At 41.1% G+C, this 27,320-nt stretch overlaps 1 protein-coding gene across 1 annotated transcript in view; it reads left to right on the top strand.

Moving 5' to 3' along the window:
- Positions 1-1,857: 1,857 nt before the first annotated feature.
- KCNK1 (potassium two pore domain channel subfamily K member 1) overlaps positions 1,858-27,320 on the top strand; it is a 31,689-nt gene continuing 6,226 nt past the window's right edge. The window contains exon 1 of the mRNA XM_071432014.1: positions 1,858-2,591. Within this exon, the coding sequence (XP_071288115.1) occupies positions 2,237-2,591 (355 nt within the window). The 5' untranslated portion in view covers positions 1,858-2,236. The remainder of the gene's footprint in view (positions 2,592-27,320) is intronic.

The raw sequence follows: 27,320 nt of genomic DNA on the forward strand, positions 1-27,320 counted from the left end.
CACGGAGTTCAGTACACTGAATCCTTGACTAGCCTAATCTTTGACTAGCAGAACATGTAAATGGATATAGCATGCTGTGGAATGAAGCTGGAATGCCATAACTGCATTCACATGTGATATTACAATGGTAAATATCATCACTCAAAATTAGAAAACTGAATATGAAAACACTTTCCTATCCCAAAGAAATCTATAATTAAGTTATTCGTTGTGTTAGGCACTTTTGAGTTAAAATATGGATATCAATAATGGTGGCTAAAACTCAGACTGTCCAGATGTTTGCTTTGGAAACAAGAACTGAATGCTTTGGTGACACAGCTGTGATGCTCTGCCATTGTTCCCCTCAGCCCGTGCCTCTAAAAAGCTTTGGAGATAAAATTTGAGTTAGGAGAGTATTGCAGGCTCTGTTCAGCAGAGTCCTCCTTTTCTCTTCAGCCTAACAAACCTCCAAGTGTGAGAGGCTTCTAAAAATGGAGAGTGACTGATTCATAAAAATGGAAAACTGAAGGAGGCTGGTTCAGCTTACCCAGCCACAGTTTCCTATAACTGAAGAGAGGTGTGTTCTTAGGCAAACATTTTCTAACCTTTAAACAAATATTTGGCTTGAAGGCTAGGAAAATTCTGTTTCAGAGCAAAGACATGACCACTGCCTGTCATGAAAACCACACATGTGTTCTCCCAGCACGTCACCGAGAGTCTGCCTGCTCAGCCTGCCCCTGTGTACCTCCCACATCCCCCCAGTGCTCTACTGACCAACCATTCAAGCAGCTGCTGTTTGCATGCAAGAGCACATTTACATTTTAATGAAACACGGGGGTGGGGGATGTGTTCAAGGCCCTGGAATGACCCAGCTGTGGCGGGCAGTGGGGAATAAACCAGGAACTGGATGAGCTGTTCTGTCAGGCCAGATTTATCCCATAGCTTCATGCAGCTGTTGGATAAAAGGAAATGATGACATATAATTTTAAGTTTTTTGCCTGAATTTTTTTTTCCTTTCATTTTTCTATTATTTTCCCACAGTAGTCCTTAAAGCTTAGAGGGGTACCTCACAGCTTAAGATAGGTTGCTGGATTTTATTTACTCTGTCCAAACTCCCTGGCTCAGCCCTAGTAAATTTCTAATTTGCAAGTTACTCCTTTGTGTCTGTAAAAATTGCCATTATCTGAGAGGTGGAAGGGCCATGGCAGAACTTGTGACCAGGGAACCCTTTTTCCCTCCTTTACTAGAAGCTGTCTTTATTCACCCTAAGGGATAGTTTGGGAAGCTGTAATTTTTACTGCTCTTTTTCATCTGGTGGGGAGCCTCATCTGGCAAGTTTACTGTGTGGTTGCTGGTTGGAGTTTGAGTTGGATGAAGAAAGAAGCATTCACAGTGAAACTTCTGAAGATCTCTGGCTGGGGCTACACAGAGGGCTGGCTGCACAGCACATTTGTATTCACCGTGGATGCTGCTCTGAGCACTAGCCAGGCACTCCACACTATTAAAAAGAAAGTGTCTCACAAGAGCAAAGACTCCTTTAGCTTGTTTGGGGAGCTGCTAGAGGTCGCCTGGTTCAAACCGCACCCCCAGACAGGCCCCATTTTGAAGTTATAGACTTGAAGGAGGACTTCAACACCTGACATCGGGGTTTCTCCTTGAACTCGTCCTGCACTTTATGAAAGTCAGCCTCCCGCTTCACACTGCGTCACCTTATGCTGCGTGGAAATGTGAATGAATGAATAAATAAGTAAATAATAACAACAAATAGTGGAAGGAATTGCTGTTTTGGGGGTTTCTCACCGCAGGGGGCGGGGAGCAGCGGGGCAAGGAATCTCTAGAGACTTTTGTGCGGAAAGGGGAATAAACCTCCGCCGCAGCGCGGGGCGGGGGGAGGCTCTCGGGTGGCTTCTCGGAGCGCCAGGGGGGGATTCCACGCGTTACTCGGACACAGGGAACAGCAACGAGAGAAAGCGCCCGCGTCCCAGCACGAGGCGGCGGGAGCAGCAGGAGGAGGAGGAAGAGGAGGAGGGGGGAGGCCCTTCCTCCCTGCCTGCGTCCCTCCCTCCGCCGCGGTACCTGCGCCGCGCGTCCACGTGAGCGCCACATCAGCGCCGCTCCGCGCCCTCCAAGTCAGCCCGCGGCCACTCGGGGGGCAGCCACCGGCCGCACTCCCCCTTCCCTTCCCTGTTTCCTTCAGCCCCCGCTCCCCTCAGCGGCCCGGCCCGGCCCGGGGCTCAGGCGGCCCCGGCTCGGGAAGATGCTGCAGTCGCTGGCGGGCAGCTCCTGCGTGCGGCTGGTGGAGCAGCACCGCTCCGCCTGGTGCTTCGCGCTGCTGGTGCTGGGCTACCTGCTCTACCTGGTGTTCGGCGCCGTGGTCTTCTCATCGGTAGAGCTACCCTACGAAGACCTGCTGCGCCAGGAGCTGGGCAAGCTGAAGCAGCGCTTCCTGGAGGAGCACGCCTGCCTCTCGGAGCAGCAGCTGGAGCAGTTCCTGGTGCGGGTGCTGGAGGCCAGCAACTACGGCGTCTCGGTGCTCAGCAACGCCTCGGGAAACTGGAACTGGGACTTCACCTCCTCCCTCTTCTTCGCCAGCACCGTCCTCTCCACCACGGGTAAGGCAAAGGCGCTTCTCCCGCTGCCGGAGGCCTTCCGGGGAGGCCCGGACCCCCGAGGGCCCCGCGGCGGCGGCCGGGGCGGTGTGGGGCAGCCGGGGCTGCGGGCCGGGGCCGGGGCCGGGGGCACGGAGCGACCGCCGGTCCCGCAGTCCTGGGAGTGAGGGGGGCTCTGGAGGGAGCCCCCCTTCCCAAACGCTCCTGTGCCACAGGCGTGTTTTGTCAGGGTGCATCACCCATCACTGACCCCCCGTGAATTCGGCGCCAAGAGCCAGGCTGCCCATTCCCTCACCCTGAAATCCTTGGCGGTCTCGAAAATCCGGCGAGATGCCCGGCTCTTTCTTTGAACTTTTAAATGCTTCTAGAGGTGACTCCTTTGCGTTCTCCTTTGGTGGTGGTTTTTGGTGTTTTTTTTTTCCTGGCTGATTCTTTCCTGGGGGGGGGGATACACACACAGGGATGGACGGGGATAGACTGCTAACCCGGTTATAATGAAGTTAAATTTCATTTTCATGTTTTACTGTCAATTTCCATTTAATATTTGCATATAAGTGATTGAAAGATAATGCTGCCTTTCTTCCAGATAGCAGTTTGTATTGGTGTTTTGAAAAACTCGAGGAAACGTTCCTCTGACCATAGTTTCTACAAACACTTATTTTTACAGTAGTTACATTTCACATACCATCACAGTGAACAGCCTTCTAAAGGATGAGTGCAGGCATTTGTGCTGGGAAGCTGGCTTCTGGTGATTTGAATGCAAGTCACTGACACAAATAATAAGGGCTTGTCAAATAAGAAAAGCTTTTAAAAAATCACCCCAAAATTTGTCCAGCCAGAGAGGGCTTTGTGTCTTGGCGGTACATTGATATTGCTATAAAAGATGCACTGTTTCTTTATTTTTTTTTTTTCCTCCTTGCCCCCAAGTTAGCACTCTTTCTATAATGGGAAATTTAATCAGCTGATACTAATAATGACATTTAATAATTTGCTTACCTGTTCATAAGTTAGTGCTTCCTGAATGATCTCAAACAGGCAGTGCTTGTCCTATAAATAGTTGCCACTGAGCATACAGACTAGGGTTATAAGGAAGTTGTGTTTTTAAAGAATAGGACAGGGTTATGGGTGTCCCCCCCCCAACACCTCCCCTCCCCACTTCTTAATTACTAGAGTTTGTAAGAAGAGAGAAAGTTACACACTTAAAGCAGTTAAATGCTTTCAGTGAATAAATTTCCAAGTATTAATCAACATTATAGGAATACTGCTGATGAAAAAAAGCATAGAACTGTGATAGTACTTCAGCACCCAAATTTTTTCTTTCGTTTTCTTTCAGTAAAGCTATAAAGCACTTAAAACTTAAGGAGCTGAATTGACCTGCTTTTTTCATCTCTAATCAGTTGTACTGTTAGGTACTATAAAATGTAAATTATTTTTCCAAGAGCTATTTTTATATTCAAATTAGTTTTTCTGTAGTGTAGTAACTCACATTAAAATAATAATAAAAAAGGAATGAAAAAAGGTCCTACTTTTCTTTTAAAGGACTCAGTCAAAAAATGTTCACAGTGGGGAACATGGACAGTGGGGCTGGGTCTGAGTTGGTAACACCTTACCACTTCCTGCTGATGCACAGCTAAGGATGTTTGGCTTGAGTAGTACTGCTCAGGCAGGGATATCTCTTTCCCACTGCATGTCTGCTGAAGGGCAAGGCATAAGCTGGCCCTGCATGTTTAGCTGGCTTGATCATAGATGCCTTGCCAGGGAAGAAGACTCAATGTACCATTGTCCAAATGGAAAACCTTTTAGAAAATGCCACTTACGTGGCATGCGTGCAGAAAACCCGGAGGTCTGTCATGCATGAGGTGAGTTTTGTTATTTCTGTGAGCTTCATAAACTGAGGTCATCCAGTTTGGTCATCCAGATGTGGTAGACTAGGCATCAAGTGGTGGTACTTCCTTCTGTGTCTGATAGTCCTTTGACTTGGGCCCTTTTTAACCAAATCCATCTGTTTCTTGTTTTATGCAGTGGCCTTCAGCTGCTCTTAATCACTATTTAATATAAATTAGAGTTTGTACAAGTAGACAAGTATAAATCCAGACCAGTACAGTACCTCCAATGCTTGTTCAAGTTCTCCCCAGAGCACAGGTATTTCTGGTGAGGTGCATTTTTTCCCCTCAATTGACTCTGCACCTGTGCAAGAAATCTTTCAAGTCTCTTGAAATGGTCATTAAAAGCGATGACAAGCACAAGAACCCGATTGGCCACCTCAAACAGTTGTTCAGAAGTGCTTGAACATTGAAAATATGCTGTATTGTTGTAAAGTGTACACCTGAAATGCCCTCCCTTTTCCAAGTACAGTAAGGGCAAAAGCAGAAAAGAGAACCCTGCTACTGGTGGTGCCAGCTGAGGGTTGTTTCTGTGTGTAATTGAAATTCCAGGGAGCAGCTGGATGCTCCGTATGTTCAGCTGACTGTATTTGTCTCTCATATGTAAATAAATGCACACCTACCCCTTGTACAGACGACAAGGCTTCTTTCATAGCCTTTCAGTTTTCTATATAAAGCACGTGGGGAAGTGTTTAAATTTGGCAACCCTGACTTTTCTTCTTGTTCCCTCCTGTCCTTATTATAGTCTTTGGCTTCTTACTCACTAGAGAAAATCCATGAAGAAAATGATAAAGCCAGTTACAAATTAAAAAAAAAAATCTTAAAGGAGATTGCAGAATAAGGCAAATTGCTACTTGAAAGCAATTAATGTTGCTGTGCACATGGGCTGTCACAGGACTGTCACAAGCTGCCTGAAGGACGGGCAAGCAAAGGGCAGTGAAATGGACTAGTGGTGAGGCTTCAGCAGATTGTAGCAGTGACAGGTAGCAAGTTTCTCTTCTGACTTTATTCCTCCCTATGCAACTTAAGCAGTTGTGCAGAATGCCATATGAGCAATGTGTAAGGTGAAGCACTTTGGTCATTAATAATTGACAACTAAACACTAAGAATATACAGTTGTGTGCATTTAAGTAGTATCTGCCTTGGAAATGCCCTGTAATTAATACCTGACACACATCTATGGTCTGCTTGTCTCAGTGCTAGATGCCATCAAATCATTATGCTGAAGCAGTTCTTTCTGGTTGGCTTTGTTGTGGTGCCATCTGTACTAAAGTCTTTTATTTCTAACAATAAAAATGAAGTAATTTTTTGCGCTCACCCTTGCAGGTGGTGTTTTCACTCATCTTGGTGTGCTGTCAGTGTCTAACATCTTATCCCATATTGGTACAGTATGGAAATACTGCATTACACGAGTTGTAAGCAGAATGAAGCAACCAAGGAAATTGATACTGGTTGTGTTGACAGATATGAAAAGTACACTGACTTCTGCTTGTTGAAGGAAAGTAGGGAGGGAAAGAAGCTGCCAGTTTAGGAACTTGGGGCCTGTAGTTTTATGTTTGTTTCTGGAAAGTCTTCTCAGTGCAAGGATATTCCATGGCATTTTATACAAACGGGCTGTAAGACTTAATCTGACTGTCCAGCTTTGAGTATTTTTGCCTTCATCTGCAAGCCTTGCCACCTACAAGTATGGCTGGAGGTTTTATATAACATTGAGACACCAGAGGGATGCTGAGGAACAGCTGCTTTGTATCCTTCTCTGCTGTGATAGGCTTGGCAAGATACCCATTAGAAGGAAGTGAAGATAGCCTTGTCCTGATGTAGGGATTTGCAGAGGAAAGGTGAGAAGTTGCCTCTTCTATGATGGCAACACATACATTAAATTTTTTGATTGAGGTCAGCTGACCTGTCATTTGAACCACAGGAGTTAAGGTAGTGAGAGAGGGGAGGATTGTCTGTATTCAACCACTTCTGAAGCCTGTAACATGATTGTCTGCAAAGTGGTTTGTGAAAGCAGCGTTTTCTCCGAAATTCAGCCTGTACCAATCTCATTGTTGGTGCTGAGCATGGGTGTATTGTGCTGCATTCAGAGACCATCACCCAAGATCCACAGTGGGCTGAATTTGGGGTTCTGCTCGCTGTATTTTGAATGGAGTAAGGAGCAGTAGTAATTCAGTAGTTGCAGATAAATGCTGAGCAGAGGCTGCTACTTTGAAAGTGTTTGGTTGAAGGGCTAGTAAAGATACAATATGGCTTTCAGGAAAAGTTTTGCATTCAAGTTATTTAACTGCCAAGCTGTATGAGGAGTTAATGCATCTATCATTTGATTTATAAGGGTGTTCTCTGTTAGATCTAACTCTCATAAGCATTGCTACTGATGATTTGCAAGAGAAACTAAACTATGCCTTTATTTATGACAAGTAGCAGGCTGTGAGGTTGTGATGTACTGCAAAAGAAAGTGCATTCTGTATGAAGAGACCAGGGAAAGAGAAGCCTGCAGTCTGCATAATTTTCTTCATGTTCTTCTCACAAGTGCTTGATTTTCTTGCCTTTCTTCTCCCTCAGGGGAACAGGCCCCACATCCAGTGCATATTTAGTTTGCATTACAGATCTGAACAAATCCATAGAAGATGAGTGAAGGCCATGAAAGCATCACAATGGAGCATTACAAAGACAGCATAAGGTTTGTAGGCTCTTACAGTAGAGAGGTACATCTTCAGGTGGAAGAAACTACTGGGTTCTCTCAAACCTGTATAGAAAGATGTGAATATAACTTAAGGTAATAAATAATAAATAAGAGGACAGTTTACAGAGGCTTTAGGGAAAACAAGGTTTTCTGTCCCATGCTTGAATTCAATGTAAAATGCTTATGTTATTTTTGCTGCTGTCAGAATATGTGGGCTGTGTCCCTGGTGATGCCTGTATTATCTCATTAATACACACCAAATAAATGTGTTTCATAATTCATACCAAATGTCTGTCTAGAGACCTGACATAAGAGTCTCTGTTGCCTCTTATCTGAAAATATACAAACTTGGTGATGGATTAAACTCAGATCTGTCTCACTGGTAGTCACCCCTGACTCCAGCAGAACACTGAAGCTCCATTGTGCTGTTGCTCTGACTGCAGCACTCATAGATTATTTAAATTGTTGTGATGAATTGCAGCTATTCACCAGGGTAAGGATGCCAAACTTTGGGAACTTTGTTTTTCTTTTAAGAGTTGTTTGTTACTTGGAAATAACATCTACAGGAAAAGGTAATTTGCTGGGGATGATCTCGGAAGCAAAGGGAGGTTGTGCTGTGCTCTGCAACAGAGTGGTTTTTATACGGGAGACATTCTAAGAGCAAAGGTAGGTTGAGAAAGATGCCAGAGGAAAAGGATTACATTCAATAAGCTAACTGTTTGGATCTGAAGCCAAGTGGTTGAAGCCTACAAGGTTTTCTGGGACAAGGTAATCACAGCTACTGGCCCCAAGGCCTCCAGATCAATAGACTGTCCTGGAACCAGGCATCCTACCTCTTGCATTAAGTGCTATAAACACAAAGAGTCATTCTGTCTGCCCGTGTGTCTGCTTTCTTCTCAAGGGAAGTTCCTTCATTCTATACCCATGGAGCAGTTCCAGATTTGCTGCTGTCATATTTTAGTCTGGCCCCAGGGTCAAGATGCTGTCTCCTGGGATGTGGGAGATTTCAGTTGAGTTAGGCATAGTGTTATTCTCAGTACAAGGATTTGAACTAGGGTTTTCTAGAACTCCTTAGGAAGAAGAGACAAAAAGACCACCATCTAGGAAATTTCTGAAAGTTGAGTATGTATGGAGTCATTCTGAGAAAATAGCTTGGATGCTTCTGGTATCTCTGCCTTACAACACAAAATAATGGGAAAGTTCGATGAAATAGTAAAAAAGAAAAAAAAAATCACATTTACAACAAGAAAAGAGGGGACTTGACAACTTAAAAAGCCCAAGCAAACTGAAAAAACCCCCTGAAAACACAAAACCAAGCAAACCTACCAAAATACACATACCAAAAATGTGTGATGTGAATATCTCCAAAACCCCTGTATTTTGTCAAAATCCATGTTAATAAACATTTTTGAGAAAGGCATTAGGTTCTGGACTTCAGGACAGAAGGCACTCAGTTACCAGAGATGAGTAACAGAGATCAGCCAGCAGATTGGACACGTTATCTCTTGTATGCCCAGGACAAAGGTCTTGTTTTCTTCTACTGCAGTAAGCAGTGGCAGAGAGGAAATCTGGGTGTCTCCCTGTCTTGTGTTCCAGGCAGGGTGGTAGTTCCTGGTTTCTCATGGGGCTAGAGCAGTCAGCTAAGCCAAAAATCCTGCTTGTGCTTGCTGAAACAAAGGGCGTTGAGTCACTCTAAACCAATATTTGGCCTTCTTTACAGGCCAATGAGTAGGAAAAACATCTCCTGACAGAAACTGGGGAAGCCATGGATTACCAAGACTGTATTATTGTATTACCAGCACTGCTGGCTGCTGATGGGTGGAATGTCTTTCTTACACACTCTGTCCTCACTTCTGTATCCTCCAGTTCCTCTTGCCTTGCTAAATTGCCAATGATGAGGAGCCCCACCAGCAGCTCTCAGCAGGTGAAGGACTGCAACTGCTGCCTCTGTAGTCCTTCTGTGTTTGGCCTAGGGTCATTCCTCCTGTGCTGAAACACAAACAGTTGAAAGCAAGAGTCATCTCCTGCAAAACTGCCTTTCATTAAACATTTTCTATGTTTCAACCCTTTTGTAAAGCTGGAATTCATATTATTATTCTACCGACATCTCCAAATCAAGTCCTAAGTTAAAAGTCATGTATACTTTCAGAGGAGGATTTCTAAAACTTAACAACCAAATCCTGCAGTTCCTGGCCATTACTTGGTAGGATTTTCACTTTATCTGAATATAATTTTTAAAGGTCTCTTAAACCTGTTGTTTCTCCTGTTTTCATTTATTTGTTGGTTTTGGTTCTTCCCTTGTTTCACTTTGGCCCACTGCATCATCATTTTAAGAATCTGTGGAGTTTTTTAAATAGAGTAACATCATATCTATGGACTAATGTCTATTTTAGTCACTGCTCCTGGTTAATTATAAAGTAGGTTACAAGCTACTAAACCGTATGAAGACAAGAGTATTTCTTGCCCTGTGAAGAAGTAGAAGTTTAGCATTTTGAGGAAAAATTAAGATTCCTATGAGAGTTTTGATGCCTTCAGGATTCAAGAAAAGTAATAAAAAGTTTCTTGGGAATTGGCTACCTAAATACCTAGTGCCTCTCTGGGTCTGACCTCAGCAGCTTGAGAGTTAGGATATTTGTATGGAATTCAACTCATGACCTACAGTAGTTACTGATGGTGACCCAGAAGGTCTTGGAGAAATGTACCAGCCATCTTTTTCATGGAAGAACCTGCCTAAACCTTATACAGATTGTTTTTTATGAGGTCAAAACAGCAATGTGGTTCTGGTTAAGAGCAGCACTAAAAGGAATCAATGGAGCAGAGCTTTTCAAGTGGCTGTGCTTCGCAAAAGTATCCAAGTGCCTCTTGGAAGAACATATGGATTGGAAAGGAAAAGATACACATTCATCTCTGAAAACAGAATGTACCAGCATCCTTGTAGGAAAAGCACATATGAATCCAAGCGGTACACCAGCTGTCACCAGACTCCAAACATTTACTAACTGAGTATTACCATGGTCTGTACTCCAAACTGATTCTGTGCCAGTCACTGCAGCAGCTTTGGAAGCTATCACATCATCTTTGAGGAACCAGGGAAATGCCAGTTGCAGGTTGGGCTGGGAAACAGGTTTTGCCAGTGGAGCAAGCTGGCCCTGTAGTCTTCCAAGTACCCTTTGCTAGTGTGTGAGAAATTGAGACTGTGCCCTGTGACAAAGTTGCATACTATTTAATGCTAGAAACTTTACAGCAGAACTCCATTTTTCTCCTGCAAATTGTGAGTCCAGACTGTTATGATAACAGCAAGTAGAGGCTTTCTGCCTCTAACCACAAATTGAAAACTTCTGGCCTGACCAGAATCTCTGTATAGAATGTTTTCAAGCGTAATTTAATATCATTGCAAGTGCAGCATTGGTGCTCTGAGAATGGGGTTTTGTCATATATTTTGTTCCTCATGCATTTCATGTCTGACACATTGAGGTTTTTTTCTGAATATGCTTAAAATAGCTCAAAATTAAATGAAAAGGCTAAAATGAATTTCATTTTCCTTGCAGTATGAGTACCTCCTTCTGTGTCTTTCAATTATTTAAACACTGTTTAATTGACTGAGCTGAATAACCTTAAATTCTTTAACAGTAGCTTCTTCACAGAAGGTTTCTAAGACTAGACATATAAGTGGGTTTAAGGTAAAAGAGAGACCAACCAGAATTAGATACTGAAATATAAGGTTAAGACACATCATTGCTCATGTTTGGTTTTTTTTTCCCAATAAGCAGGATGAGAGATGAATTTAGTTATAGAGGCCCCATCTCTGGAAATATTCAAGGCCAGGTTTGGATGGGGCCCTGAGCAACCTGCTCTAGTGAAAGGTGTCCTGCTCATGGCAGGGGGGGTTGGAGCAAGATGATCTTTAAGGTCCCTTCCAACCCAAACCATTCTATGATTCTATGAAATGCATACTAAAACTATAATTATTTCCATGTATGAGAAGATTTCTCAGCATTAAGAGGCAAAAGTAATCCTTCAGAAAATCTCAAATGATGCAGCACTGACTGGAATGGGACTTAGGTATGATTTTATTTTAAAGCCTGTATTGAATTTTCTCTTATGTGACACTTGGTCTTCTACTTTCTTTGATATTTTAAAACTATGTGGCACACTATGAACACCTGTTTTGCTCAGTTGAGTGATTGGCAGCCTCAAACATTGCAACATGCAGTACTAGTACCAAAGTCCAGAAGCAAGTTAGAGTAGGTATCCTCTTTTGCTTACAATATAGTTTGAAAAGAAGATGTTACTTCAGAGTCACCAAATGCAAACACAAGGCAAAAATCTGATTTGACCTCTTCCCTGATAGACTGAGACTCTACTGTATGTGGCTTTAAAGTGGAAAAAACCTCATGTTCAGAAAGTAGCAATGTGTCCAGAGATCTGCTAAAAATTAGTTTGGATGTTTATTTAACTCCTGGGGACTTCATTATAGAAGTCCAAACATCTCTCTCCACAGAAAGGGGAAAAAAGCCTTAAAAATTGATCATTTTATTTAATATGGGAAGGCCTTGGAATCTCTGCTTTGTATGTTAGTCAAAGTAGCTATTTTCCCAGCCGTATGCTGTACAAGAATTGCATAGACCTTTTCCTTTGAAGCCTACAGCCTAAAGGAAATGAGAAAACTGTAAAGCAAACCAAAGAACTTCTATCTCTTGTAGAGTTCTGGAAGCTCTAGGCTGTATGGTTTACTAATGGACAATTAAATTTTAAACACTTCACAGCAGGTCTTGTTACTTATATGTTATATAGGTTGATGGTTGGACTTGGTGATCTTGGAGAGTTTTTCCAACTTTAACAGTTCTATGATCAGTCATTTCCATGGCTGTGTTTTGGTTAGTGTTGGGATGCTGACTGAGCAGTATAGCAAATGGACAGGGCTCAAAGAAGTATAATTGTGTTATTATTTGAAAATGCCATCTACTGTAAACTCTTAATTGGTGCACAGAAATCAACACAAAATTCTGTAAATCATTTGAGTGATTAGTACTTAGGAATTAATTTCTTTAATGTGAGGATTGTTTAATTTACCTCTCTGCATTTACACATCTGTTGAGAAATCCAGGACTTCAGTCAGGCTTCTGGTCCACTGCTGCAACTCTGGTTGGGTATTCAAGGAACTGTGGACACTACAGGATGCAGCACTGTGTGAATCAACAATTCATGTTGATAAGGAAAAAAACTAAATCCAAGACTAATCTCAGACCTTAGATTTAGGCCTCAGTGTTATGTATTTTCATTCTGCCTACCTATAGTGGAAAGATTAGTCTTTAATTTTCAGTTGTATCTTTTAGTGCAGCTCTATGTAGTCAGTGAAAGCCACCTGAATGTTCAGGTCAGGTTTTCTAGCTGCCACCTGAGAGTATTTTGTATGCTGCTTCAAGGAAAATGTCATTTATCCTAGGAGTTATTGTTAGCTGTGAATCTCAAAGCAAAAGATGGAAGCTCACTCAACATCTCAAACAGAAGTTTGAGATCCTGGTTTTAACCTTGCATTACACCATGTCCTTAGATGTCATGAGAAAGATGGTGATAATCTTTCACATTTCTGGATAATGTTTTATCAGTGGATCTTGAAGCATGTGCATACGAGAAACTGCTTTGCTGATTAGTGCACCACTGTTATGTTCTGTATCTTGAGAGATCAGTGACATTTCTGTATGTATTTTGCTAAAGGATAAGCTAAGACAAAGGAAAAACAATTGTGAAAGACCACGTATGAGCCATTAGTATGGTTGAGAATAGGAACTTGTGTGTTTTGTCTTGCAGTTCTCCATTTCTGCTGCTAGGCTGTGTTCCCATACAGTAAGCTGATCTCCCATCCTGTGGATGCACTTCAGCAGGCTTTTATTTTCTTGCATTTGATGTTCTTTCTTCTTTTCCTTTAGTAACAGTTTTTCTGCTCAGTAATATTAGAGGAAATCACAGCTACTTGAACAGAGTTTTACAGAAGCCACATCAAAGTGTGCAATGCACATTTCTGTATCTTTACTTCAGTGGCGAATCCAGAAATGTTGCCTCTCCCTTCTAGGGAATTGTTCAGTTGTGTACTATGTGTAGAAAACACACTACACACCAGATAATGCTGCCCACATAACTGATCAAATGCCTGAGTAGCCTTTGTGAGAAGGTAGCAGCATTTTCTCTGCTTTAGCATGCTGGATGCCTCTCTTTACCTAGCAAAGGATTTGCTCAGGGCGTTGTAAAACAAAATGGGCTGAGCCTACCTAACAGCTTTGCCAGTGGTAGGAAGATGTTTTGGATCCCTGATTCTCATCCTAGGGTCCAGCCCTGTGCTAGGTCTGTGGCCAACAGGACCACAATGGTAGGCCAAGTCAGTTTATTAGACTGGAAGGAGCATATTCTCTTCCTGCTGGATTAGTTTGCTCTGAGTTACACTATTTGAGCAAACTGCAACCAATACAAGAGGGGGCAGAACCAACAGCAACCTTTTTCCTAGCAGTTACCCTGGGATTGATTAGGCATTTCATGTAGCTATGTGGTAGAAGCACAGAAAGAATTGAAAAAACACAGCCAAATCAACAACAGGTATAAGAAATGAGCTGGTAACCTAAGAAAGTGTATCCTGTACTGATAGTGTATCTGACAATTGCTGGCTGTCCCTTGTAAAGGAGCATTATTTCACACTGGATTAAAATGTCAGATAGCAAAGCTGAAAGAGTTTTAACTGGACTCCTTTTTGTTAATTCAGATGCCATCATTAAAATATTTCTTTCTGGTGTATTTCAGGTCTGCATATCTTCAGGAGAGCTTCATTTTTTCCTGTTGGGTAACTACTGTCATGTGGTAAATTGCATTGTCTTAGGAGTTAGTAAGAAAGTAATGCAGTCATACCATTGTACCCAGTTTACAAATTCTTATCATTGACAATTACAAGAAACTGGATGTGCTCATGGGACCAGACACTTGCAAAGAAATCTGTCCCTTGTAAAGATGTGTTAACTATCAGTTTACTCATTGCTGCTCAGGCTCTTCAGTGCTAGGTCTTTCTTTTGGAATTACCAATAATTTTACATTCCCCTCTCTTTTATGCTGAGGTCTGAGGCGTGCCATGTACGGCACACTGGTTTCCTTACAGAGTCACAGGTTGTGTCAGTCCAGCCTTTCCCATGTTGGTCACTGTTTGCAAATGCAAGTGCTGGCAGGAGGGTGCTGAACATGAAACCTTCAGCACAGAGGATGGCTAAGCATTTCTGATATGTGTGCTACCTTACTGGAAAAGGATTTAAGGACACGGGTCTCAAAATCTTTGGTCGGTGTTGATGGTCTTTGACTGACTTGGTGAGTCCAGAGTTGTGATTGGGCAAATGGAGTATTTTTTGATGAATTGTCATACTGATTTAATGTTGCCTGCTTTCATTGTATGCACACCTATCTTACTCTGGCCCTGAGAGGTTAGAATGTATTCCCACTAGGAAAGTCATCCTATAGTTGTAAGAATTTTTGGAATCATCAACTATCCCACCAAGAGGAATTTTTGTAGCAAAGTGAAGTGCATTGTTTTAAAACAAATTGCCATTAGTCTAAACAGACAATACAGGTTTTGAAAACCACAGAGTATTTAAGTTGCTCTGTCTGTGTCTTTACATTGCTGGCTAAATGTCTTGTGTATGTAGTGTACCTTTCTAAATGCTACATTCTTGTTTATTTCTAAATAACTTCTAGATAAGCAAAAACCTCTACATTTCATCTGCTTGTGAACATAAATCGTATGTGCAACCACAGTTCTTTTCCTTTCCCTTTATTTAGTGATAGGACATACAGAGCTGTGATTATCCCATTTGTCCTTATTCCAGTGTAACTAATCAAATTTGTGTTTCCCACGATTATTGTTTGCTATGTGGGATGTCTTAAAGATGTAAGTAATTGAATAAGACTAGTGTATCTATAAAATCTGTTTATGGTTCAGTTAACTAGTTCTCACAACTGTTGAAGTATTTCCCCACTGAGTTTTGCAAATTTGTGTTCTATTTTGAGCTTGAAATAGTGAATATATTCAGCTTGACAGTATTCAGACGTGAGAGTATCATCAAGCATCATATTTAGGACTGTAATTTAGAGTTTTGAATAAGTCATCTCATCTGAAAAAGTATGTCGTTTTGGTCCTTATGTAAGTATTGTCTCATAATTTATTATTCCAGATGGAACATACTTGCATGAAAGTGGAGTTTGATGCACTTCAGTTCTGTGTGTTTTTAGTTGCTTTAGTGATGTTTTTCCTATTTGTGTTAAATTGTTTTGCTTCTATTTGGCGTTGTTGTTAAAATCTTTATGTTTCTGAGAAATAGCTATTGAAACAGAAGATAGTAAAAGGATTTATCCACATTCAAGTACATTATGGTGACTGACTTATATATGAAATATTGAAATATCTTACAAAAATAGGCAAGAACTATGTGTCTTTCTCTGTCAAACAAGGGAGTTGATGCTTGTAATTTCCCTGAGTTCCAGATGTCAAATCAATAACAAGATTAGAAGTAAATATTCCTATTCCCCTGCTACATCCAGTAGATAACACTTTCTTCCACGTGAGGTTGCATTTTAATGCAAAGATGCTGCTTACAGATTTGATTTTAACTCCAAAGCGTGAAATGGCCTAATTTTTTAATGTTGTGTAATAATTCCTTACTGCCCACAATACAAGTTTCCTTCACTGTTTCATGCTCTGTAATTTCTGATTGTGCAATAAAGCAATCTTTGTTTCACAGTGGAGGTGGAGAGCCTACTAATTTGCAGCTGGTTGTTTCTTTTTATTTCCAGATGGTAGGAAGAAAAATTATGGCTCATTTCAATGCGAGAAATTAAGTTTGCAATACTAGATAGGTATTCTTCAGTAACTGGAAATGTGATTAAAACACTGCAGTAAGTGCCACTGCAACACATTCAAAGCTTTTGACACATCCCAGGGTGCATTTGGGATGGTAACAGGTGTGAATTATAAATTTTTAGAAATCTCTTTTCTAGTGAACTGTACCAGTCTTCAAGCAGAGCACTACAGTGCACAGGTGCTGGGTTCAGCAGTAGCACCTGGCACATCCCTGTGGTACACCATGCATACACAAGGTCTTTCAAGTGGTAGAAAGCTGACATAATTGATAGAACTTGAAAACCTGTAACATTAAAATTAGAGGGGCTGTGGAAAGACAAAGTTGCAGCATGGAATGAATCTGTGGTTCCAGACCTTTTCTGTAAAAAGAAAGATCCATCTTCTCTCAGTCTGTTCAGAAAGTGTGTGTCCTCTGAACTTCACTGCCATTTAGATGCTAAATGTGTCTTAGCTGCTAAAAGGAATTTTTCCATAGGTGCAGACTTCTGGAATTACAGACAAAATCTGGATGTGTAAAATCTATTGTGTGAGATATACCACTTCTATGCTGCAGTCAAGGTGAAATCCTCATAGTGTTGTTTTATTGAATCAACATGAGAAATGAGAAGATCAATATCGTGGACAAGCTGCTGGCTAAGTCTAATCATTAATGACATTTTACCTCTGCCAAAACATTGTCCATGTTAAGTTCTTTTTGTCCTACTTTGAATATTTCAGGATGTGAACCTCAGGAAGAACTGTGAAAAGGCTTGTACTCTGCCCTGGTTTCAGCTGGGATAGAGTTCATTTTCTCCTTAGTAGCTGGTACAGTGCTCTGTTCTGTATTGACTATGAGAGGAAGGTTGATAACACACTGAAATTTTAGTTGTTGCTCAGTAGTGCTTACCCCAAGTCAAGGACTTTTCAGTTTCCCATGATCTGCCAGGGAGCAGGTGCACAAGAAGCTGTGAGGGCTCATGGCCCCCTGACCTAAACTGTCCAAAGGGATATTCCATACCATAGAACATCATGCCCGGTGTATGAAGTGGGGGAAGTTGGCTGGTAGAGACCAATTGCTGCATGGGGATGGCATGGACATCAGCCAGCAGGTGATGAGCAACTGTGTGTGCTTCTTTTGTCTGTCTTGGCTTTTATTCCTTTCATTCTCCTTTTCATTATAATTATTGTCATTATTATATTATTATTGTATTTCGCTTTGTTTCAATCGCTAAAATTTATTATCTCAACCTGTAAGTTTTACTTTTTGTTCCTAATTCTCCTCCCCACCATGAGGGAGGAGTGAGCAAACAGCTGTATGGTACCTAGCTGCCACCTGGGATTAAACCAGAACAACCCTTTTCAATAGTTGGTATTGAAGTTCTTAGGAAGGTTTTTCAAGAACTTGTTTCTTTGACTGCTTGTTAATCTTGATGATCAGTGGCTTTGAAAATCCATTAATATGGGAATGCTGCTGCACACACATATCTGAACATTCCAGTGCAAAAATCTCATCTTGTTTTCTAATGTTTCAGAGGACTACAAGTTAAACTTTCCTAATAAAACTCACTCACATTTCTCTTTTAGCAAATACAAGTTTCTGAGACTTAGGTAGTTTGTTCTATTAGGACACCTTAATAATAAAGTAGTCTGTTGGAGCCCCTACTGTGATACAGATTTTTGACCATCTGTTGCCTAGCAGGCAAGTAAACCAATAAAAGAATAATTGGAATTTTCCTGGCTGGATTCTCAGAGTAGCCCTCAGGAAGTCTCACCTTGCTTTTGACCTGTTGGTTGAGTTTTATTCAATTTTGTAATTTTTACTTCTTTCTCCATTGGAAAATGAATCTGAGATAACAGAATTGTTGAAACAAGATAAGAGTTTGTTTATTTATGCTAAATCTTTGCTAGAGGCAGATCTAAAGATGTGATGTTTGTGTTTTGGATAGGTATTTTGAGAAATGTGCTGTTATTAAGAGTTCTCTGGGGGAAAAATAGCCCAACACCAGATGGATCCTGGTTGGATTGCAACTAAACCCTTACAGGATCTTAAATCCAGGATGACACTAAGAGGAACCAATTTCCAGTATAAAGATTCTGAGCTTTAAAAAAAGGAAAAGTGCTGTTAGCTTAAAAAAAAAAAAAAAAGAAAAGAAGAAACACAAACCCAAATGGCAAACCTGGAAATTCATGCATACCTCTTGACTATCATCCGTGATAGAAGTTAAGCCTGAATGCTTTGGCACAGAGGTTTAGCAGACCTCTGCCTGCTGAAGCCACTCACATTTAGTCTTTGCTCCTGCCCTGCAGCTCACTGTGAAGCTCACAGAAGACAGGAAATCTTTAATGACATGTCCAAAAAACATGACTGAAGTTGTCAGGGCTCTGTGGAGCATGGGTCCAGACCACACAGACTGCACGACAGGCTGGAAGTTTAGCATATCCCAACAAGAAGGAGTTTCTCAACAGGCAGTCTGATGGGAGCCATGTAGCTGACAGGCAGGGTTTGAAAATACCTTCTCTTGCAGGGAAAGTGGGAAAGCTTTGCCTGCTGCTGTCTGAGTGCCTGGAGAGCACAAGCTCTTCCTGCAGGGAACATGTTTTTTATACAGGCATATTTACTAGCCCTGGAATGGCAAATGTGCCTCACCTGGAGCCCTGTCTCACACATGGTAGACATCTTTCTGGTGGCAAGGAATGTGTGTTTTCATGTAGGCTCTACTGGAAGGGTGTAACAGTTCCCTTGGCTCGATAATACCCGTTTTGGTCATACATAATCTATCCAGGCAGGATGAGCAAAACCCGGTGTCGGGTGGCGTCAGGAAAGAGTGCTATCATTTTCCAGTTAAAGTTACTGTCTTTTGAGCTATGTTTTCCTCTGATACTTTTGTTGAGAAGAGATAATACTGCACCAAACACTCATAATAATCATCTCAGATGTGGGGGGGAGATACTGATTTTTGTACTTAATCTTATGTCTGCATTTGGTTCCTGTGCAGTGGATTCCATCTGCTGTTATGCTGCTCTAGTAACAAGTCCTTCCTTGTACACACCCCCCACATCTTAACTGCTGATATGGGAATCACTTCATCATTAGCATCACTGCTGTAGGGTTGTGATGTTTTTCACTTACTTGCTGTGGGCAAATACTGTCTAAAACAGCAGTGAGTGTAAATGGACAAAATAGTACAGCTTGCTGCCATTTGCAATTCCCATCAGACTGTAGGTGTGCCTTTCCTTGCGTGGTGGTGTGAGAGAGACAAGGATGGTCTTTCTGATGACAGAAAATGAGAGTTGGGAAATACTAGCAATTTGTTTGGTTTGGCTCAGAGTTGTATTTAGTTTCCCTTTAATTAACAGAGTGTTCTTGTGCGTTATCAGGTGACCTGGGGTTCAGGTAGCCTCACAGACGTTTAATACTGTTGTTGTTCGTCTTACTGAGCTATGATGGAAATTCAGAAACAATAACTGAAAGTCTTTCCTCCAAAAATCTGGAGCCCATCAGGGAAGTATGGGGAGCTGTGAAATTAAGCCGGTCTGGCATAGCTCTGCTGTGGATTACCATTGGAGGAGCTGATGTTAGGGAAGCACTGAATTCAGCTTCAAATTCTGAAGACAGCTGAAGTCTGCCTATTTCTTGGCCCTCTGCTTGGGTTCAGATCAAGAGTGCGCTGCAGATCATTTCGACTTCCTGCTTTGGTTCACGCTTGTGGAACAGTTTTGGAGTGTGTAGACTGGACTTCTTTCTAATTAAACAACATGAAGCAGTAAAGAGTACCTCAGCTATTATTGGGCTTACAGTACTTGTGAACAGAGTAGAGCAAATCTGAAGTAAACCCTGGCTTCCCTAAATATAATCTTGAATTTAGGTACATGCTACCAAGTGTTCTGCACTGTGGATCAACACTTACTGTGCTACAATACTAATGTTAACAAGGTGATCATGCAAATTTTTTTGTTCCTTTTTTTCTTTTTTCCTGTGCCTATACTTTGCATTCCAGTGGTCAAAATAATTGATTTTGGGCAGGAATTTGCAGATATCTGATCTCTTAAGTAATATGATCAAATACTGCTTTTTTTCATGACATTCAGATATAAGATCTAAGCTCCTGTTGCAACCAAACTATTTTCATGTTTTAAAGTTTTGCTCACAAGCCCAATACAAAAACATTTTCTTTATCATGGCATCTTACAGTTTCTCCTGCTGCCTTGCTGGTATGTGAAGAGTATCAAGATGATCATGTTTTGAATAGTAAATTACCATCTATAAATATGTAGTGTCCAGGAATCCTCCTGCACTGACTGCAGATTTTCTCTTGCTGATTGAAATGACAGCATGTATCTCTCTAGAAAAATGTAAATGATCTTACAATAGCAAAAAAGTTACAGGACTTCTTGTTGTAAATAAATGGTTCAGTAATTTTTCTCTAGTTAAGAAAATTATTGATACATAATGTATGGCCTTATTCTGATCCTACTTCTTTGACTCATTTGAAAAGACTTAAAGCACTTTCAGTTTTCATTGCATAATTAATAGGGGCACGTGAGCCAGCAGCACGCCCAGATGGCAGAGAGGGCTGATGTTATCCTGGGCTGCACCAGGAGTGCTGCCAGCAGGCTGAGAGAGATGATCCTTCCCCTCTACTCAGCACTGGTGAGGCCACTCCTGAAGGGCTGGCTCCCGTTCTGCACTCCCCCCCCCCTCCAAAAAAAAAAAAAAAAACCCATGGAGCTACTGGAGAGTCCACCCAAGAGCTACTAAGGGATGAAGGGACTGGAGTGGAGCATCTCTCCTGTGAGGGTTGGGAGAGACTGGGACTGCTGAGCCTGGAGAAGAAAGGTTTTGTGGGGAGCTGACCAGTGTATATGCAGGTGGCATATGGATGCTGCTGTGTTGCACACTGCCCCTGTCAGATCATTCTTTTCCACCTTTCCATTCATGTTCGCTGGCTGGCTAGTATTTGTTTACTTAAGCTGAACATTTTGAGGACAAGGAAATATTTTCATTCTGCTTTGGTAGCACAATAAGTATTAAATAACTGAATTTTTAGAGGATACAAAAAAATACTTTCACATTTGTTTTAGTTTAGTTTTAAATACTTACATGTTAAATTCTATGGGCTTACTACATTTATCTAAAAATCATATATACACAAATTATTTGCTAAATTTTTAATGTATTTTTATATGGGTAATTATTTTCCACCAGAAGTGCCACTCTGTTCAAAGGTCCAAGTCAATGAGAACCTTTGTTGTCTCTTCATGTAGGACTCCCCAGGAAGTCAGAGGTGGGATGGGCTTATTGCACGAAGGCTTTTCAGGCAACTATGAACATACTCAGTAGGAAATTGGAAGTATTACTATTCTTGCTTCCAGCATAATATTTTGGGGTTTTTTATTATTATTACTGATCACCATGATTTCTGAATGAATGTCCATACACAGTAAACCCATTTTCACACCAGTTTTTTAAGCCAACGCAAAATGTATAAGAACAGGAAGTGAACATCAGTGGTTTGCTAGCACTGGTACAAATCCACAGGCAGTTTAAACAATGCCAAGCATAAGACTGTAGAGCAACCTGTTCTTTTTCATGTTAATATGAATAAAGTGTGAAAGTATTCCTTGTCCTCATACAAACATTCTCCCCAGTTTGATTCATTAGCATCCCCCTTTCCCAGCATCTGTGGATGCAGTTTCTTTGGGCAGGTGAAATATGGCTTCTTGTGCAGGAACAGACAAGGCAGATTTTGAATGCTTTGCAAGATAAAAATGTTCTGACATACAGCTGTTCTGGTAGACACTGGTTTTGAAACTGGCTTGGACCATAGAAGCAAATATATCCACGCCTTGTTTCTTTGGTTCAGATATTTCTGACAGTCAGCCAAATTGCTCATATGAGTATTTATTTAGTATATAGTATTTATTACTAAACTGACTGTGTTAAAAGCTATTTCAGCTTTTCTTGGTGCAGCACGTGACCTTTGTGAGTTGATTATATGAACACAGTCCTTTCCAGGGTCCAAACCTAGCTGCACGACATTGGCTCTGAGGAGTTAGCAGTCTTTGGCTTTGATAACTAGTGGCAGCAGAGAACAGCCTCAGAAGGAATCAAAACAACATAGGAGATGCATGTAAATCAGTGTGTTGGAATCTCTTTGGAGTCTTGGTTGCTTGGTGGGAACTTTCGGAAGAAGACCCTTTTTCTAGAAATTAACAAAACAATTCTATACTGAGAAGTGATGAGGTGAGATACTGCTGTGAGGAAGATGTAATCTTCATGGTTACATTAGTTTAAATACTGTTTTGCTACTTTTATTCTAGTGAGGTTTGAGGGGTATATTATTATTCAAGACTGCTGGATCAGCACCATACTAAATTACCTCAGCTTGAAGTCTAAATCACTTTTAAATCACGCTTACTGGTGCTGTGTGAGAATGAACTGAATGACTGTTTTCTTTAGTGGCAAAACTGGTTTTAGAAGTTTTTGCCACACCCTTCATCAGGTCTACTAATTGTGCCAGTGCTTTGAGAGCTGCATAGGAAGCTTTTATTAGTGAAATGGACTAGGTTTCAAAATCTCCTCCCCTTCTCCTTCTCCTTCTCCTTCTCCTTCTCCTTCTCCTTCTCCTTCTCCTTCTCCTTCTCCTTCTCCTTCTCCTTCTCCTTCTCCTTCTCCTTCTCCTTCTCCTCCTTCTCCTTCTCCTTCTCTTCTCTGTCCTGTCATATCCTTCCCCTTCCCTCCCTGATTATTTCATCAATTTTGGTTTACAGCACTTCTTCCTCTTCCCTCTTCTAATGCACACAAAATCAGTTTCATTAACTCAACGGAGGAGATAGCAAAATGTAATTTCCAAATGGATTTCCTCTGCTTAGAAATGCCTGTCACAGTGGAATTTTCCCTCCTCATTTCTGCAATGTAGGGTGGCGTATTTCAGCCTGGCTAGAAATCCAGGTTCCCTGATTTGTTTAGCAAAACGGTGTTAGGGAACTTTTCCAAAGTGTTTCCAGTTTGGTAGCCCAATAAGTTTAACAATGAAATACATCTTTCTTCATAAAACTAGGTCTCAAACTATTATTTTCTATTGCAAGGAAGAGCATAGCAGCAACCAAGGTGATCTCTCTTACTGCACAGATCTACCATCACCTGACATTTCCTTTTCATCTTGGAAGATAATTGACCAGTTATAAAGAAGGATGTATTTCACTGTTAAACACAGTGGAAAATGTCAAAGGCTTATAAAATGAAAGTCTAGAAATTATGTAAATATTATCAATGACCATCTTCATCATATTCCAGTGAGTCATGTTATGCTTGGGATGAATTAAAGATTTTTGCATAACTTAAAAATACATAGTACATGATGCACTTAATTTATTGGGGCATTTTGAGATTATGAGCTGATTTAAAGGTCTGACTTCTCTTCAAGGACACTGACTCAGACCAGCAAAAGGATGGGCACACCTACTGTGTTACGCTGCATGGTGTGATTCTGCCATCTGAATGGGTGTGTTGGGGAGGACACTGGATGTGCTGAACATAACCCTCTCCGTGCCCTGACAATCTCAGGGTGCTGCACAGGGCTGGTGGTGTTGCAGCAGGTCACTTGGGGCTAGAGGGAGCTGTGGCTTGACAAAACCTCTTGTAGAAGGAATAGTACCTCTAAACTATGAATAGACAATGGAAGAGAGAGGCAGTGCTGCAACCTGGCACACACCTGCCAGGTTTCTTCCCCATAGCCTGGGAGAGGCTGGCTGGGGGAAGCTTTCTGTGGGCTGTAGCAGTTCTGTTTGTCTATTACTTGCCTCACTTGATGTAAGATCCATCTCCACCATTCAAACATCCACCCTTTGGGGCACCATCTGGGCATTTGTGTGGAAGTCTAGGCTGGGTTATTACAACACAGAACCATGGCACCTCTGCACTCTGGCACTAATTGCTTAGTTTGGGGTCCTGAAAAACCTGTAACACAGCCACTGCCTCTTAACACAGAGAAGAGCTCATTAATGAGCTACAGGAGAGACTGAACTATAAAGAGACAAAGCAGTGATGATACACAACTGCTTAGATTGGTCAAAGCAGTGTCTGAGAAGGATGGAAGGGAAAAACACCCACTGCCAACAAGTGCCAAGCTAACAGAGGTTGGAAGAGTGTGAAATGCTCAAAGGCAGTGCTAGGTTTGACACCGGTTGTTATGAATTGGACATTGTTGGAAGCTACCTGGAGACTCTGGAAAACAAAAGTCTCATGGTGTGTATAAAAATGGAGGGAGAAAATAAACCTTACCTGGAATATAATGGCCAATTCTATGTATTGACCTACAGAGTGATCTAACAGGAGCAACTAGTCAAAGCTAAGACAGAAGACAAAATAACTGAAAATTGGAGCTTGCACAAGAGGGATGCAACATACTGAGAAGTGTAGAAAAGTCATGACTGAGCCTTTTTAGAAAGATGTAAGAGCAGAAGTTTAACTTGAAGTACAGCAAGAGGAAAATTTTTTATTGAATACGTCATTGATGTGTATAACTCAGCACCAAAGTAAATGTAAAAAGATATAAGTATTTTAAATTATTTCTAAAAACAAACACTTTTGTATGTATGTTTTTACTTTTGTGACAACCTTCAGAATTACATCAGAACTGCTAAAGACATTTTCTATATTTATATAAGCATATAATAGTAGAAATCCTCCAAGCCATAAGAGATTTTTAAGGAAAAAATCCCCACATGTGAACAGAACTGAAACTCAACTGTCAACATCTTGTGGAGTTTTACTCTTTGTGTAATCAATCCAGTATGGTCCATCTCAACACATTGAGCTAGATAGATCATTGGTCTTACTTACTTGGCAAATTCTGCTGAATTCTTTTCCTTTTTTTTTTTTTGAGTGATATCCTTTATCTCTAGTGTCACTGTGAGTAGCAGTGCTTGGCCAGGTTTTCTGAGGGTTTGATTTTTCAATGGTCAATGCTTTTAAATGGGTGATTGTTATCTGGTATTTTCATTATACTGTATGAAAATATAGCATTCAATAAATCTTGTTTTCTTCATAATCAGTAATACAATTATCAGACAGGTTGCATTGATGATTTAATTCTGGTCAACCATAGCAAGTGCACTGGATAGAATAAAAAAATACCTTTGTAAGTAGTGCCCTTTTCTCATAGCAAAAATAATACCTTGGGATTGCAACTGTAATGCTTCTGATCATGGTTGTTTCCACTGAAAAAGGCTAATGGGCGCACACACCTCCCTGAAGAGGACACAGTCTGAAGTACAAACAGGTGCAGGAGCAGGAGCAGAGATGGGAGGCAATAGAGCACAAGTGTCTGAGAGCAAACAGTGGAGTAACTTGGGCCTTGGATCTGTAATTTCCTCTCTTTTAAAGTGTAGCTGTGTTGGTTTGGGGTGTTTTAATGACTTTTGTACAGTGATAACTAAGATTATAGGCAACTTTCTTGACACTCAGGATTGTTAAGAAATGTTACATAAAAGCAGTTGCATACTGGGAAAAAATAGAAATCCTTTTCTTCTCCACTTGTCATAGCCTGAGATATGTAAAGGTAGCAAACAGAGTAGGAGAAGTGGTTAGTTCTTGAAGGACTGGTTTGTTCATTCCCCTAGGGATTGTCACAGTTCTACAAGGAACAATCTACAAGGATTGTTAAGGCAGTAAGGATGGTGGAAGAGCCCTATGGCACCTGGGCAGTAATGTGTCACATGAAAATGAGTGTGGATAAAATCATGCTCTGTCATAGTTTCAAACATTAAGTGATGGGATATGCCCTGGTGGATGTAAGATCCAAGACTTCTGATAGGCAGGGCCAAGAAAGCCTCAGCTTGGCAGTAGTCAGAAATGCCAGTCAAACCTCCAGCATTATTAGGCACAGAGTAGAATACTTGTCTACAATTTCATAAATCTGATTGAACTACTCTGTGCAGTTCTGATCCTCTTATCTCAAAGCAGATAAAGCTAACAGAAGGTGAGCAGGAAAAAAGCCATTAATTAATACAATTTACTGGGACTCAAAAGACTGAGCTTGGGTAAATTATTCATAATATCATTAAAATTCAAGTACAACTGAAATTTCCTGTTGGGTTAGCTAACACAGAGAAATTACACCTCATGTGTTTCTTCTACAAGACTTTGAACATTGTAGTGATAAGACATTTTGTCTGTCTCTCATTGTCTGGAAGTGTCTTTGTACATCTTAAGAAAAGGAAATGTTATTTTTTATTTAGTCCCCTGGAAAAATTAAAAAGTAATGATTCTATTATTAAATCCATCAAAGTAGAGAAGAAATCTCTTTTGTTCGTATAAAACTTGAAGGGACTTGCAGAACAGCCAGTTTCACAGGAGAGCAGGCAGAGAGTTCCCAGGGGGCCTCATGGAATGTCTGCCTGGTCTAGTGCTGCACTGGGCAGACTGGAGTGCAGAGTGCACTTCAGAAATCAGAAGCAGCATCACCCTGAATTCACTGTGTGTTCTGCCTGGGCTGCTCAAGATAACTAGTTGCAGTAGCTCTGCTCTGGAAAATGCCTTGCTGTACAGCAGTAATGTAACCCAAATGAGCTGGCTGATCTGGGGTTGCAGAATTGGGAGGGCCTGTCTGCACTTGCTTGGTTTGATAGCAGTGTAAAGGGTGCCCAGACTAAATTTCAAGGGATTTCCTAGCTGCAAGGAAAACAAAATACCTTTTTTTTTTTTCTTTTTTCTTTTATTGGTTGGCAAACAGAAGAAAGCATTCCTGGTTTAGGTTGGATTTGCTGTTCCCTTCTGTGATAATGACTCACATTTAGAACCAAATGCTGTCTGTCAGGGTGTACTTTGGCAGTGTGGCCACTTGCCCTGGGTACAAGTACAATTGCACAGGTTTGTGACATTGGGATTGCTGGCACCAGCAGGGGATCTATTCCTGTACTCTGAATGCAGCACTATTCATCCTCCTGGTGTGTAAATGGTGAGGTAAAAATCTAGCCACAGTGGCTAAATCCTTGGAGTTTTGCTGTGAAAAATGTTTGTTCTGCTTTTAGATACCTTTTGATGGATTATAATCTGTGGAGACATGGAATTAGATAGCTTTGAATGTTGCTTATAGCACTTCTATGTAATTTAAATGATTTTCACAAAAGGTGTTAGTGTGTTACTACTGTAGATGTAGGAACATTTTTCTGAAGTATGTATTATTCCAGTTTACAAGGTGGGTAGAAAAGTTACATCACTTTGTAATACTAAATAAAAAGTTGAGCAGGAAAACCCAGAATCAAATACAAATTTCCTGGCATAAGCTTCCACT

This window comes from Agelaius tricolor, unplaced genomic scaffold, assembly GCF_023055355.1.
Source record: "Agelaius tricolor isolate 1412-34295 unplaced genomic scaffold, bAgeTri1.0.p SCAF_1, whole genome shotgun sequence".
Taxonomy (NCBI): domain Eukaryota; kingdom Metazoa; phylum Chordata; class Aves; order Passeriformes; family Icteridae; genus Agelaius; species Agelaius tricolor.